At 50.5% G+C, this 14165-nt stretch overlaps 2 protein-coding genes across 2 annotated transcripts; one reads left to right on the top strand and one right to left on the bottom strand.

Moving 5' to 3' along the window:
* The first annotated feature begins 378 nt into the window (after positions 1-378).
* Positions 379-5576, top strand: MEPCE (methylphosphate capping enzyme). The gene is made up of 4 exons (XM_070412669.1): positions 379-3292; positions 4353-4571; positions 4742-4868; positions 4983-5576. Exons 1-4 carry the CDS (start codon positions 1625-1627, stop codon positions 5033-5035), a joined length of 2067 nt encoding a protein of 688 aa, XP_070268770.1. The 5' UTR covers positions 379-1624; the 3' UTR covers positions 5036-5576.
* Positions 5577-6768: 1192 nt separating this feature from the next.
* Positions 6769-7988, bottom strand: PPP1R35 (protein phosphatase 1 regulatory subunit 35). The gene is made up of 4 exons (XM_070411508.1): positions 7665-7988; positions 7332-7584; positions 7116-7252; positions 6769-7012 (listed from the first exon to the last, which is right to left on the bottom strand). The coding sequence occupies exons 1-4, from the start codon at positions 7947-7949 to the stop codon at positions 6839-6841; spliced, it is 849 nt and encodes a 282-aa protein (XP_070267609.1). The 5' UTR covers positions 7950-7988; the 3' UTR covers positions 6769-6838.
* Positions 7989-14165: the final 6177 nt, after the last annotated feature.

The following is a 14165-nucleotide window of genomic DNA, read 5'->3' on the forward strand; positions in this document are numbered from 1 at the left end:
ACAGCAGTGCCTGATCGTTAATGAACCACGTCTTTCTTTTACTAATTTTTCTCTGCCACAAGCTGTCTTTTCCTCTTCGTTCCCTGATTCCTATTATTCCTTTTAGTCTCCTTCGCACCCGTATTTTAATATTTTGTTTGAGACTCTCCTCCCCATTCTCGGCTCTCCCACCCTCTGGGGTGCAACAGGGCCCCGCACCCCAGCACTGTTGGGAGAACGGGCTGCCTTGCACCCAGTAGAATGGGCGTCAAATAGCTTCCTCCTCATTGGCCGAGGCAGGGGCAACCAAGCCTAAACCTCTTCCCCACCCACATTCGTTTATCTATAAGGCGGCGAGAAGCCGCAGCGTGCGCTCGGAAGGCCTGCATGCGAGCTGGCGGTAGTGGTGAATGTATTGCTATTGGTGGCTGTGGTGGGCATAGGGTCGCAGTCCTCGGGCTAGGGGATCGAGCGCGCAGGAGTCCGGTGGGGTACGGGGGCGTTGGTATCGGGGCTTTGGAAGACGGAGGGAAGGGCGTGGTGTCCTCAGGTGATCGCGATTAAGGGAAGGCTGAGGAGCGAGAGGACTACTCGGCCATTTCGTTGGAAGAGGAAGTTGGACATCAGCTGTTTTAGTGATTTTTTTTTTCAGTTCAGCAGTGACTATTTTCCAGGGGGGTGAGTTAAAATGACTTATCGTATTTTATTGAGAACAGCTCGTAGGAAGACGGTCAGTACACTCGCTCCTTCCTCTACTTTTAAGGTTCCCCCCTCCTCGTTCCCCCCAGCCCTTCTAAGTAGGTGGGCAAACGGAGACCAGTCATGAATAATTCATGAGGGCCTACCCGTTCCTTAGCCACGCCCCCCCAATCGTGCTAACGCACGTTACGTGTACCAAACCTGGGGAAGCGACGTAACAGTCCCCGCCCCTAGGACGGAGGGCGGGGCACCGCCCTCAGCACGTGCTGCATCAACCCGCGCAAGCCCAAAAGGATGTGCGCAGGCGCTCCCCGCTAGGGGGAGGAAGGAGGCGGGGTAGGGAGCTTGTTGGGTTTAGAGCCGGGCGGAGACCGCTGAGACTCATTCCTCAGGAACAAGGGTCGGGTGTCAAGGAGACCTTTTCACACCAGCTCCCCGTCCCCGCCTACGGTGGGTGGGTTCGCGCGGCAGAGACAAAGGATATCAGTAGGGACGAACATAGCTGCGAAGGGAAGTAGGGTGTCAGTTTGGGGTGGTGGGCTTTTGGGGGGGATTACAGGGAGCTATATTTAAACTCCCGGAGCCGTTAAGTTGGTTCGTACTCGGATGCGCGCGCGACTGGGGTGGCGGCGGAGTGCGCATGCGTGATTCTGGGGCGAGAGGAACGCGCTTCGGCTGTGCGCGCGCTCGGCAAAGCGGTAGTGGTGGAGGAGCAGGGTCGGCGCACGCGCGGTTGGTTCCTGGAGTTCGGGTCTCGCGGGCATCTTGTTTTGGTCTCGTAGGCGAGGGGGCCGCGCTTCGGGGGAGGCGCTAGGGCGCGAGACTAGGCGAGAGGAGCTGCGCGCGCACCCAGGGAAGGGGGGAAGGGAGCGGGTGTAGGAAGGGGGGGGTTAAGCCCCCTGGTCCACCCTCTTAGCCCTCGACTGGGACGGAATAAGGGGAGGAAATGATAGAGATGGCGGCGGAGAAGGAGCCGTTTCTGGTACCTGCCCCGCCGCCGCCGCTCAAAGAGGAGTCAGGCGGAGGGGGCAGCCCCACGGTGCAGCCGCACCGAGAGCCCGCCTCCGGGGAGCTCCGCGGCGGTACGCAGCGTGGGCCTGGCCCGCGAGCACAGCCAGCCGGGGTCTTGGCTTCTGGAGCGGGCAAGGAGAGCCCCGGGGCTACTGCCCAGCCTCGGGTCAGCCAGTCGCAGCAGCAACGAGGGGGCGGCCTCCACACGCACGGGGAGGCCCGCTTGTCGGATCCCCACGGGCGAGCCGCTCCCCCGGAGCTGGGGGAGGAGCGACGGGGAGGGGGTGGAACAGAACTGGGACCCCCTGCCCCGCCTCGACCCCGGAACGGCTATCAGCCCCACCGGCCCCCTGGGGGAGGTGGGGGCAAGAGGAGAAATAGCTGCAATGTAGGGGGAGGTGGTGGAGGCTTCAAACATCCGGCCTTCAAGAGGCGCAGGCGGGTTAATTCGGACTGTGACTCTGTGTTACCTTCCAACTTCCTCCTGGGGGGCAATATCTTTGATCCACTGAACCTGAATAGTCTCCTGGATGAGGAAGTGAGCCGCGCACTCAATGCTGAGACCCCTAAGTCATCCCCGCTTCCGGCCAAGGGGCGAGATCCAGTGGAGATTCTCATCCCCAAAGATATTACTGACCCACTGAGCCTCAATACTTGCACTGATGAGGCCCAAGTAGTTCTTGCTTCACCACTCAAGACTGGTCGGAAGCGACATAGACACCGGGGACAGCACCACCAGCAGCAGCAGGCAACTGGAGGGATTGATAGCCACTCGGTGCTGCCCACAGCTCCCCCCACTCCCTCACTCCATGGGGAGGGCACCACACAGCAGCAACGGCATAGGGGCCAGAACCAAAACCGTGATGCCCCCCAGCCCTATGAACTCAACACGGCCATCAACTGCAGGGATGAGGTCGTGTCTCCCCTTCCGTCTGCCCTACCGGGTCCCTCAGGCTCCCTCTCAGCCTCTTCAGCTGCCTCAATTACCTCTGCACCCCCGTCTTCCTCCTCACGACATCGAAAACGTCGCAGGACTTCCAGCAAGTCAGAGGCAGGGGCTAGGAGTGGAGGAAGCCAGGGTCCCAAGGAAAAGGGCCGAGGGAGTGGGGGAGGCCGCCACCACCTCCACCCACTACCTGCAGCAGGTTTCAAAAAGCAACAGCGCAAGTTCCAGTATGGGAATTACTGCAAGTACTATGGGTACCGAAATCCTTCCTGTGAGGATGGGCGCCTTCGGGTGTTGAAGCCTGAGTGGTTTAAGGGTCGGGACGTCCTAGATCTGGGCTGCAATGTGGGCCATGTGACCCTGAGCATTGCCTGTAAGTGGGGACCATCCCGCATGGTAGGCCTGGATATTGATGCCCAACTCATCCACTCGGCCCGCCAAAACATCCGACACTACCTGTCAGAGGAGCTGCGTCTGCAACCCCAGACTGCTGAGGGGGACCCAGGGGCAGAGAGTGAGGAAGGGATCAAAACCGTTCGAAAGAGGACCTGCTTCCCAGCCTCACTGACAGCAAGCCGGGGTCCCATTGCTGCACCCCAAGTGCCCTTGGATGGAGCAGACACATCAGTCTTCCCCAACAATGTTGTCTTCGTTACGGTAAGAGGGTCTTGGGATAGGGCCCAGGTCTGAGGATGAGATTAAATAATGTGACGGGAAGGTTATGAGCCAGAGGGATTTCTGTATATGCAGTCCACACCAGGAGAACCAGATCCTCAAGAGAAGGGTCTGAATCCACTGGGTGTCCCTTCCTATAACCTGGAAAGGTGGAAGGAAGCTCTACCTGGGTTCCTTTCTTGTGACTCCTAGCCCCAAAATGGGATCTGACCCCTTTTGCCCTCCTCCCTACCTGGACTGTAATCCAGGCCAGTCCACCTTCTCTAGGGGGCTACTGCTGATGCTCACTTGGGGATCTGGTCCACATGGAAACTTGTCCTCTAACCTCCTGAAGGTGCATGAAGGGATGGGTATCAGACATGGAATGCCTCAGGGGGGAGGGAGGATTAGGATAGTGGCTAATACTTGCAGTTTCTCTCCATTGGTAGGGACTTAGTTTGCATATGATGTAGAGTTGAAGAATGTCGGTGGTCAGGAACCCAAGTGCTTGGCCTTGGATTATCTCCACATTGACCCTAGATAATAGGATGGAGAAGAGTCAGAGTCCTCTGCAGGAGGGGAGGGTAACATGCCTTCAGCGTCTGTGTCCTGACTGCTGCACATAGCTCCTCATGAAACACTCCAATTCGCCATCTGCAGGAGTAGTGTTGGAAAATGGACTTTTTTCTAGCTTATCTAGAAAAAAATTTCCTAAGGGATGGTCTCTTCTCTGGAAAGAACAATCCTAAAACTTTGCCAGCCCCAACTATTGAGAAGGAACCACAGGTCCACAGGTCCCTTTCAAATCTGGGTTAGGTCCCGTTGAGTCGCTCGGCTTAATGGACAGCGTCTTGGAGGAACTCTAGCATTCTTTCTCGGCAGTTTTACCCCAACTTTGGAGATCTTGTGAGGCTTCTTTTTGTTTGGTTTACCACCAATAGCCTGCAAAAAAGTGATACTGGCGGTATCAAAGATGATTGTGGCCAAGGGCTATAAAGTGAGGCTGCAGTTTGAATGTGTGGGTTCATAGTTCTTTTAATGCCGCTGTTGACCTCTCCCTCAGGGTAACTATGTGCTGGATCGAGATGAGCTGGTGGACGCCCAAACACCTGAGTATGACGTGGTGCTCTGCCTCAGCCTTACCAAGTGGGTACATCTGAACTGGGGAGACGAGGGACTGAAGCGCATGTTTCGACGGATCTACCGGCACCTACGCCCTGGGGGCATCTTGATCCTCGAACCCCAACCTTGGTCAACCTACGCCAAGAGAAAGACTCTCACAGTGAGTTGGTATTTAAGTGAAAATTGGTATGTCCTTTAGTTGAGGCAAGAAAGACCCCAAAGAAGTGGAAAGAGGACTTTCTGAACAAGGTGAAAAGATCTCCTGGGTGGGCATCATTCTCTGGCAGGGAGAAGGCAGCAAGCTGAAGTGGTCCCTGCTCTTCTCCCTAGGAAACAACCTACAAGAACTATTATCGAATCCAGCTGAAGCCAGAGCAGTTCAGTTCCTACCTGACATCCCCAGAAGTGGGCTTTTCCAGCTATGAGCTTGTGGCCACACCCCACAGCACCTTCAAAGGTAAGTCTGGCTTATTTTGGTGGGGGAGGGAGGCCAGTCCTGAGGGAGAAGGTACAGACCCTGTGGAGTCGTGAGGTCCTGTCCATCCCTCCTGATTGCACACTCTCCTCTTAGGCTTCCAGCGTCCTGTGTACCTGTTCCACAAGGCCCGTTCCCCCAGCCACTGAATGGCCCCTTGAACAGAAAGTGTGAAGAAGCTGCCCGCTGCTCTTAAGGACCTGGGGAAAGAAAATATCCCGCAGTCTTTCCTTTCTGGCTCCAAAAGTTTTCTTTCTTGGATCTGCATAGAAAGCTTTTCCTGTGTTGCTGCCCCAGCCTCCTCCCTATACCTCCGGTACCTAAGCAGCAAGCCCAGCTGTTCTGGAGTTACCGCCATCTTCCTCTTCCCCCAGCCCACTGGCTGGATGGCATGGACTGTTTGCTGATCTCTGTTCTCCTAGGGCACAGGAGGTGGGGAGTTACCAAGTTCTCTGGGCTCTTCCTCCTGTCCTTCCAAGGAGAAATTCCCATTCTCCTCAGCCCTTGTCCCTGCCTACGTTTCAGTGGACCACATGATAGAGGGACTGAGGCTTAAGAGGGGGAAGCTTGATGGGGAGGCATGCAGGTACTGTGAAAATCCCTCTGCTGTCCCCCATGGGAGAGGGGATTGGGTTTGGAATGTAAGAACAGCACAATAAACGATGTTTAGGGCAATGGCCCCCACACCTATGTCTGGCACTTTTGTGTATATATATATATATATTTTATTTCAGAGAGAGGAAGGGAGAGAAACATCAATGATGAGAATCATTGATCGACTTGCTTCCTGCACACCCTACATAGGGAATCCTGCAACCCAGGCATATGCCCTGACCGGGAATCGATCTGTGACCTCTTGGTTCATAGTTCAATGCTCAACCACGGGGCCACACAGGCCAGGCTGTCTGGCACTTTTTAACTGGTGGGAAGGGATGGTGCCTCCCAGTACAACCTGTGCTTCCTCTGTCTAAACTACTCTCAAGGTTTTTCAATGATTGGGAAGATTGTGGATTGCTACATCTACACACAACTATATAGGACCCTAGACAGGAAAAGGTATGATGCAAATTTTGATGTGAAACTTGAAAAGCCCATCTATCTCCCATCCTCCCCCCACCAAAAAAAAAACCAAAAAACATTGACACAGGTTTTTTTTTTGTGGAAGCTTTGGCAGAAGGCTAACTGGGATTTAACAGTAGAGTTGAAGTGGAGCTAGAAAAAGACACTTTGGACCGGACGGACTCCCTGCTCTAGGACCTCCTTACCATCCACCCTCTTTTTGATGCTGTGGAACCAGCTAATAGGCAGTTTAACTTAACATGTAGCTATTCAGTGGCTTGTCAAATATTTACTCTGGTCAGGTGTGAAGATGGGCAAGGCCCTTGAAGGTAAAAGCAAGGAGATAATTTAAATAAATGCTAGTAGCTGCCTTACCAGGTTCCTTGAGTTCAGGTAACATGCAGGCTGAGATCCACATGAAGTGATCAGAAATAAGTGGTGCAAAGAAACAAGTGTGGTGTCATAACAAAGGTGGCAGGTGTGACTGCAATCAGGAAGATGTGGGGAGGGTACCTCACCCCCTGACTTGGCTCCAGCTAGTGTGGCTCACTGGGCTGGGGACTCCTACACTGAAAGGTGGCGAGTTCATTCCTAGTCTGGCGCTTACTAGAGGCAACCAGTCGGATGTTTCTCCTATCCTCTCTAAAAATCAATAAACATCCTAAGGTGAGGATTAAAAGAATAAAAACTAAACCTCTTACTTGGACCAGTGTTTTCTACTGGTCATTACGGAGTTCCTTAAAGAAGGGGCCAAAACACTTGGCTTCCAGGCAGCTTCTAGCCTACAGCTTTCCATCTTAAGCCTTCCAAGAAAAGTCCCCAGTTGTTAGCAAAACCACTTTATTATGTTACTTTCAACACAAAAATACAAGCAATTCCGGGCGCCTCCTGGTCTACACTTCCCATCGCCGTAGCGTTCGATGCATGAGGAAGGTATCCTCCGAAGGGCGGGGCCGGAGCTGAAGGCGGAGAGCGGGCAGACTGTCCAGGGTCAGGTGTGGAAATTCATGAAATAACGTTTCTGGGTCACACAGCATCGTCATGTCCGGCCCTGGCCCAGGGGGCTCCTGTCGGAATTGGAGTCCAAAGCCAGGTTACACTCGGAGAGGGAAGAAGCCACGGCGGCCAAGGGCAGGGAACACGGGAGGAGACTCGGGCCCAGGCCCTCACCTTCGGAGGCGGGGCTCGGGCCTGCGGGGGCAGGAGCGCCAACCTCTCCCTCAGCGCCGCGCTCAGAACCTGCTCCTCGGGCACCTGCAGGCTCACCAGGTCGCGGAAAAGCCGCTTGGAGCGCGGCACGTTCAGTCCTGAGACGCAGGGGGAGCGAGGTGAGCCGCGCCTCTCACCCCAACTCCCGCGCCCGGCCTGCCTGCTGCCCCCCCTCACCCTCGGCCACGCTCTCCTCCAGGGCACAGCGGGTCTGGAACGACTTTCTCAGCTGTTCCTCCACGGCCTTCGCGGCGTCGAACTGGCCCGCGGCTGCGGCCCGCGCGGCCTGCAGCTCGAGGCTCAGAGCCAGGCTGCTGTGCGGCGCGGGCGCACCCAGGTCCTGCGACGCCGGGGGCTTCTCGCCCGGTGCGGCAGGGACGGGCAGCGGCTGGGCCCGGACCGGGGAGGGTGGCGCCAGGCGGAAACGGACCTGGGGGCAGAGAGCAGGGAGGTGAAGGAGGGGGCGCCGGGCGGTCGGCGGGATGCCGGCCAGGCCTTCCGCCAGCTCACCTGCCGCTCCTTGCGGGCCCCGCCCCGCCGGTTTGCCCGCCCCTTCCCCCGCCCCGGGCTGCAGTTCGGCGGCTCGGGGCTCTCGGACCGCGGGCTCAGGCTCAGGCTGAGATCCAGGCCTGGCTCGGGCACGGGGGCTCCGGGCTCCGGGGCGCGGGGTTCCGGGGGTGGCCCCGGGGCCGCTACCGCCGCCTCCCCTTCCCCCGACTTCAGCTCTGATTCCTCGCAGCCCATCATCCTGGAGCGGCTGCGGGGCACCGCCTCTCCCCGGCCCCTCCCAGACATCGCGACCGGAAGCCGTTAGCCCGACCCAGCGGCGGGGAGGCAAGCCCTCGCCCCGCCCTGTTACGCTCCCCAGTGTCAGCCTTGTTGCTCCTCCCCCGGTTTCCCGGCGGCCCCTGCGGGCCGACCCCCCCCCGCCCCGCCCCGCCCCGCCCCGCCCCGCCCCTAGGCCGGGATGTTAGAGCTGGAGCCGTGGAAGCTCTACGGATCCTCTTCAGTACCATTTCTCCTTTCGGAAGCTCCTCCATGGCGCCCTTTCCTGGCGGACTCCTCCCCTGGAGTCCGGAGTATGTCAGCCCTCCTGTCGGGGTGCCCCATGGGGCAGCTTTAACTCCACTGCCCAGCGTCCTCACATTGGGCCCCTCGCGGCGCCGTCACTGCGTCTCCAGGTTCCCGTCGCCTCCGCGCTCGGGCCGGAGCTGCCGGCTGAGTGAGGGCAGCGCTCGCCCACCAGCCGCCCGCTCCCGCCTGGGACTCCGGGCGCTAGTGGTTGCTTGAGCATCAACTGCCTCACTCAGCCTTGAGGCTTTTTGTTACTTTTTCCTTTTCGAGGGTCTCCTAAAATACTCCTTTCTATAAAAACAGGTATTTATATGTGGAGTACAGTTTTTATTTTTTTGCAGTTTAAAAGGTCTCACGTTTATTACTGAACCAACCTACTACTGCAGAAAATAAAATCAACAGAGCAAAATCATGAGTCCAATAATTTCCCGATTAAAATGCCCCAACTGCCCAGACAGTAGTGATCTTTTCAATCACTTAAGGGTGCAGGCAACCTGGATACAGCATAAATATGTGAGCCATCTCCCATGTGTGATTCCTCATAGACCCAGTGGTTCTTCTCCACTGTCTCCTCTTCAAGTTGTACCTGATTTTATTACCAGTTTTCATCAGAATCCTTTGGGGAATGGGCCGATTCTGCTTTTGTTTCTTGGCCAGGAACCTCTTGATCTGAAAGTCCTGTGGGAAGACATGGCAAAGGAGAAGCAAACTGCACGCACCTCGGTGGAGAGAGAGAGAGAAGGCTTGAGTACAGTTTTAAAAAAGAAGAGCTTGGTGGATGCATCGGACCCCTGGACTGCAAGGCAGATGACTGGAGCTCTCGCTTATTCCCTGCGTACCTTGGGCGGGGCCTCTGGACTCTGTGAGCCTCTGTTTGTTCTTGTGTTAAACGTACTAAATTGGATCCAGGACTCAAGGTTCTCCCAAAAATGGTTCAATATAAGTAAACAGGTATGTTTGTGTACCACTTTTCACATCCTTCATCTTCCCACGAAATGGTGTGGAAGATCAGATAGAATGGATAGTATTGCCTTCATTTTACAAAACAAGTTTTTGAGGATCTCAGTGGCGAAACAGCAAGGGCTTACCTGTTAAAGTTGAGAATAAGAAAGTATGCCCATTTCCTCTCCTCTTTTAAAAATATTTTTATTGGTTTCAGAAAGGAAAGGAGAGGGAGAGAGAGGCAGAAACATCAATGATGAAAGAGAATCATTGATCCGCTGCCTCCTGCACACCCCCCCATTGGGGATCAAGCCTGAAACCCAGGCATGTGCCCTTAACCAGAATCGAACCTGGGACCCTCCAGTCCGTAGGCCAAACCAGCTAGGGCTCCCTCTACTCGTTATTTGTAAAAGGGAGTAGGGAGGTACAAGTGTAAATAAATAAATACTTACATTTTTTAAAAGTGGAAGTATACATTTAAATTTTTTTTTAATATATTTTATTGATTTTTTTACAGAGAGGAAGGGAGAGGGATAGAGAGTGAGAAACATGGATCAGCTGCCTCCTGCACACCTCCCACTGGGGATGTGCCCGCAACCAAGGTACATGCCCCTGACCGGAATCGAACCCGGGACCCTTCAGTCCACAGGCCAACACTCCATCCACTGAGTCAAACCGGTCAGAGCTACATTTAAATTTTTTAATGGTTATTTAGCTTGGAAAGGAGAGAATAGAATGAAGGGAAAAAGCAAGACTTTTGAATATACTTTGTGCATTTGACTTCGGAAACCTATGTTTTACATGATTGTATGATAAAAATTAATTTTTAAAAAATCAATCCCTGAAAGTCAAAAGTAAAAGGAACAGATGAACCTAAATGTATATCTAGTTGGTGGCCTAACTGCACAGAAGGAAACTGAATGACTTCAAAACACAGATTTAACTATATATCCGAAGATCTACCCAAAAGACAAAATTAACTGCCAGCCCTAGCCGGCTTGGCTCAGTGGATAGAGTGTCGGCCTGCGGACCAAAGGGTCCCATTTTCTATTCTGGTCAAGGGCACATCCTTTAGTTGCAGGCTTCTCCCATCTCAGGCTCTGGTCAGGGCCCATGCAGGAGGCAACCAAACGATGTGTTTCTTTCACATCGATGTTTCTCTGTCTTTCCCTCTCTCTTCCACTCTAGAAGATCAATGGAAAAATATCCTTGGGTGAGGATTAACAACAACAGAAAACTGCCATAAAATCTTAAATTGTATTCAGTAGTCATATTGTGGAGAATCGGTGAAAGTGTGTAGGCTAAAACAATTATGTTGGGATCACTTCATAAATATATAATCAACTACTATGCTGTACACCTGAAACTAATATAAAATAATATTGACTGTCAAAATAAGACAACTAAATACCTTTTATAAGGTATTTAGACTAGTTAAAACCATAAAGACAGACAGTAGAATGGTGGTTACCAAGGGATGGGGAGGAAGAGGGAGAAATGGGAAGTTATTTAATGAGCATAGAGCAGTGATTTTCAACATTTTTCATCTCATGACACCCAAGTTAATTACTAAAATTCTGCAGCATGCCAAAATATATATTATATTTTTTGCCGATCTGACAAAAAAAGTAGGTATAATTTTGATTCACTCACATTGGACAGCTATTGTCATTTCTTTTAATTTGACACTATAAGGGAAAAGAGGTCAGTGCCCCTGACTAAGTAGGTATTGCATGTTTTAAAAATTATTGTGGCATACTGGTTGAAAATTGCTGGTATAGTGTTTCAATTTTACAAGATGAAAAGAGTTATGGAGCCCTAGCCAGTTTGGTACAGTGGATAGAGCATTGACCTGTGGACCTAAGGGTGCCTGGTTCAATTCCAGTCAAGGGCACGTACTGGGTTGCAGGCTCCTCCCCGGCCTAGGCCATGGTCAGGGTGTGTGCAATCAATATTTCTGTCTTTCCTTCTCTCTGTCCTTCCTCCTCTCTTTCACTCTCTCTAAAAATCAATGGAAAAATATCCTCAAATGAGGATTTAAAAAAAAAAAGTTATGGAGATGGATTGTGGTGATAGTTGCACAACATTATGAATATATTTAATAACACAAATGTATACTTAAAAATGGTTAAGATGTTAAATTTTATGCATATTTTACCACAATAAAAAAAATGGGAAGAAATAATTATGTAGATTTGTATTATAACAGGAAAAAAGATGCAAATCTAAAATCAGTGATTTATGCAAATTCCCTGTAGTCTTGATTTAATTAGGAAGTAACTGTATGAAGTCATGGCATATTTTAGCTTAAATTAAAAAGCATATCCTGCTCTAGCCAGTTTGGCTCAATGGATAGAGTGTCGGCCTATGGACTGAAAAGTCCCAGGTTCGATTCCAGTCAAGGGCACATGCCCGGGTTGTGGGCTCGATCCCCAGTAGTGGGCATGCAGGAGACAGCTGATAAATGCTTCTCTCTCATCATTGATATTTCTATCTCTCCCTCCCTCTCTCTTCCTCACTGAAATAAAAAAATAAAAATAAAAAGCATGTCCTGCCCTGACAGCGTGGCTCAATTGGTTGGAGAATCGTCCCATGCACCAAAAGGTTGTGGGTTTGATTCCCAGTTAGGACACATACCTAAGGTTCAGGTTCAACTCCCAGTCGAGGTATGTACAGCAGGCAGCCCATGGATGTTTCTCTCTCCTTCTCTTTCTCTGAAATCAATGAACAGCCCTAGCTGGTTTGGCTCAATGGATATAATGTCGGCTTGCGTACTGAAGGGTCCCAGGTACAGTTCCGGTCAAGGGCACATGCCTGGGTTGCAGGCTCAGTCCCCAGTTGGGGGCATGTAGGAGGCAGCCAATCAATGATTCTCTCTCATCATTGATGTTTCTGTCTATCTCTCCCTCTCCCTTCCTCTCTGAAATCAATAAAAAAATACTTTAAAAAATGAGTTTATCATGTTTAAAAGTAAAAAAATAAATCAATGAACATATCCTCAAGTGAGGATTTTTTTTTTTTTTTTTTTGGTGAGGATTTTTTTTAAAGCATATCCTAATTCCACTGAAAAGCCCTTAGAAACAATGATGGACTCAATAAGCACTCCTAGCCCCCTGTTTGTGGTAGCTAATTCCATATAGGCATTTTAATATCTATGCACACATGTTCATAGCAGCTTAATTCATAATAGCCAAAAACTGGAAATAATTCAAATGTCCTTCAACAGGTATAGAGTTAAACTATGGTACTTCTATATTATTGAATACTACTAGGCAGCAGGAGCAAACTGTTGATACATACAACAACATGGATGAGTTTCTAGGTTATACTGAAAAAAAAAAAATCCAGTCCAAAAGCTTATATTCTGTGTGGTTTCATTTATATAACATTTTAGAAGTGACAAAAGTTTAGTGATGGAAGACAGATTTAGTGGTTGCCAAATGGTAGGGACTAAGGGGAAGAGGTGGCAGGAGTGGCATGGGTGTAGTCATAAAAGGGCAATACCAAGGATCTTTTGGTATTGGAGCTGTTTATTTCCTTTACTGTCGTGGATATAGGACCCTACAAAGGTTATAACATTTTACAGAACTTAATACATACATATGCAAAAATCAGTACAAAACTGGGAAATATGAATCAGATTGGTGGATTATATGAATGTCAATATCCTGGTTGTGACAGTATATAAGATAGTTTGCAAAATATTACTGTTTTAGTCTATTCCTGTTGCTATAACAGAAGACCATAGACTGGGTGGCTATAAGCAACAGAAATTTATTCCTCACAGTTCTGAAGGCAGGGAAGTCCAAGATCAAGGCATTAGCAGATTCATTGTCTGAGGAGAACCTACTTCCTGGTCCATGGATGGCTGTGTCCTCACCTGGTGGAAGGGGGCAAGGGCGCTCTCGGGAGTCTCTCTTATAATGGCACTAAACACCTCCCAAAGGCCCTATCTCCAAATACCAACACTTGGAAGATTAGCTTTCAATATATGAATTTTGGGAGAACACATTCAGTCTATAGCAATTACCATTGGGGAAAACTGGGAGTGTTTAAGTGATCTGTCTGTATTATTTTTGGTAAATCCATGTGAATCTACAATGATCTTAATAAAAATTTTAATTAAAAGTAATGTTGCCCTGCAGCGGTTGCCAACCGGTGGTCCTCGGACCACTGGTGGTCCATGAGGTCCGAAAGGTTGGTGACCGCTGCGTTAGAGCATGGTCCTGATGCACCAAGGTTGCAGGTTTGATCCCATCAGGGCACATACAGGAATCAACCCATGGCCCTGACCGAGTTGGTCAGTTGGTTGGAGCATTGTCCCGTACACCAAAAGGTTGCAGGTTCGATTCTTGGTCAGGGCACATACCTAGGTTGCTGGTTCAATTCCTGGTCAGGGCGTGTACAGGAGGCAACTGATTGATGTGTATCTCTCACATCGATGTTTCTCTCTGTCTTCCTTCCACTCTCTCTAAAAAAGAAAAAAAAGTATCCTCAGGTGAGGATTAAAAGAATCAACTAATGAATGCATAAATAAGTGGAACAACAAAAATCAATGTTTCTCTCTCTCCCTTCTCTCTCTAAAAATCAATTTTTAAGGGAATAAGGGCAATACGTGAGTGTGAGTTTTGAAGAAACCAGATTAGCCAAATGTGGATTACTGTTGAAGCTGGGTGATGGGTACACGGGGTTTACTATATATTCTCTATTTATGTACATATATGAACATTTCTATAATAAAAGCTTTTTGTTTTCTGTTTTGTTGTTGTTTTAAGGAGGTTAAGATAGCTTGGCACACAGTAAGTGTTGGAGCTGAAAACTTGACACTGTCCCCCAGGCCTTGATTGTGCTGATGGCTATAGGAACCCTAGCCATGAATTCCATAAGCCTATCCTCAACTTTAAAATCTGGCCACTACCTCCTCCTAGATGCAGACATAGAGATAAAAACAAGCCATTCTGTCTGACAGCTTATGTTGTGGGCTTCAGTGACTTA

The sequence above is a fragment of the Myotis yumanensis genome, unplaced genomic scaffold (genome assembly GCF_028538775.1).
Source record: "Myotis yumanensis isolate MYYU_CA2020_CCGP unplaced genomic scaffold, mMyoYum1.0.hap1 SCAF_4, whole genome shotgun sequence".
Taxonomy (NCBI): Eukaryota; Metazoa; Chordata; class Mammalia; order Chiroptera; family Vespertilionidae; genus Myotis; species Myotis yumanensis.

Coding starts and splice junctions, on each gene's coding strand:
- PPP1R35 (XM_070411508.1), bottom strand. CDS start 7,949: ATGTCTGGGAGGGGCCGGGGAGAGGCGGTGCCCCGCAGCCGCTCCAGG. Junction 7,253..7,331: donor GGAGGAGAGCGTGGCCGAGG/GTGAGGGGGGGC, acceptor CCTGCGTCTCAG/GACTGAACGTGCCGCGCTCC. Junction 7,013..7,115: donor CCCGAGCCCCGCCTCCGAAG/GTGAGGGCCTGG, acceptor CAATTCCGACAG/GAGCCCCCTGGGCCAGGGCC.
- MEPCE (XM_070412669.1), top strand. CDS start 1,625: ATGATAGAGATGGCGGCGGAGAAGGAGCCGTTTCTGGTACCTGCCCCG. Junction 3,293..4,352: donor ACAATGTTGTCTTCGTTACG/GTAAGAGGGTCT, acceptor CCTCTCCCTCAG/GGTAACTATGTGCTGGATCG. Junction 4,869..4,982: donor ACCCCACAGCACCTTCAAAG/GTAAGTCTGGCT, acceptor CTCTCCTCTTAG/GCTTCCAGCGTCCTGTGTAC.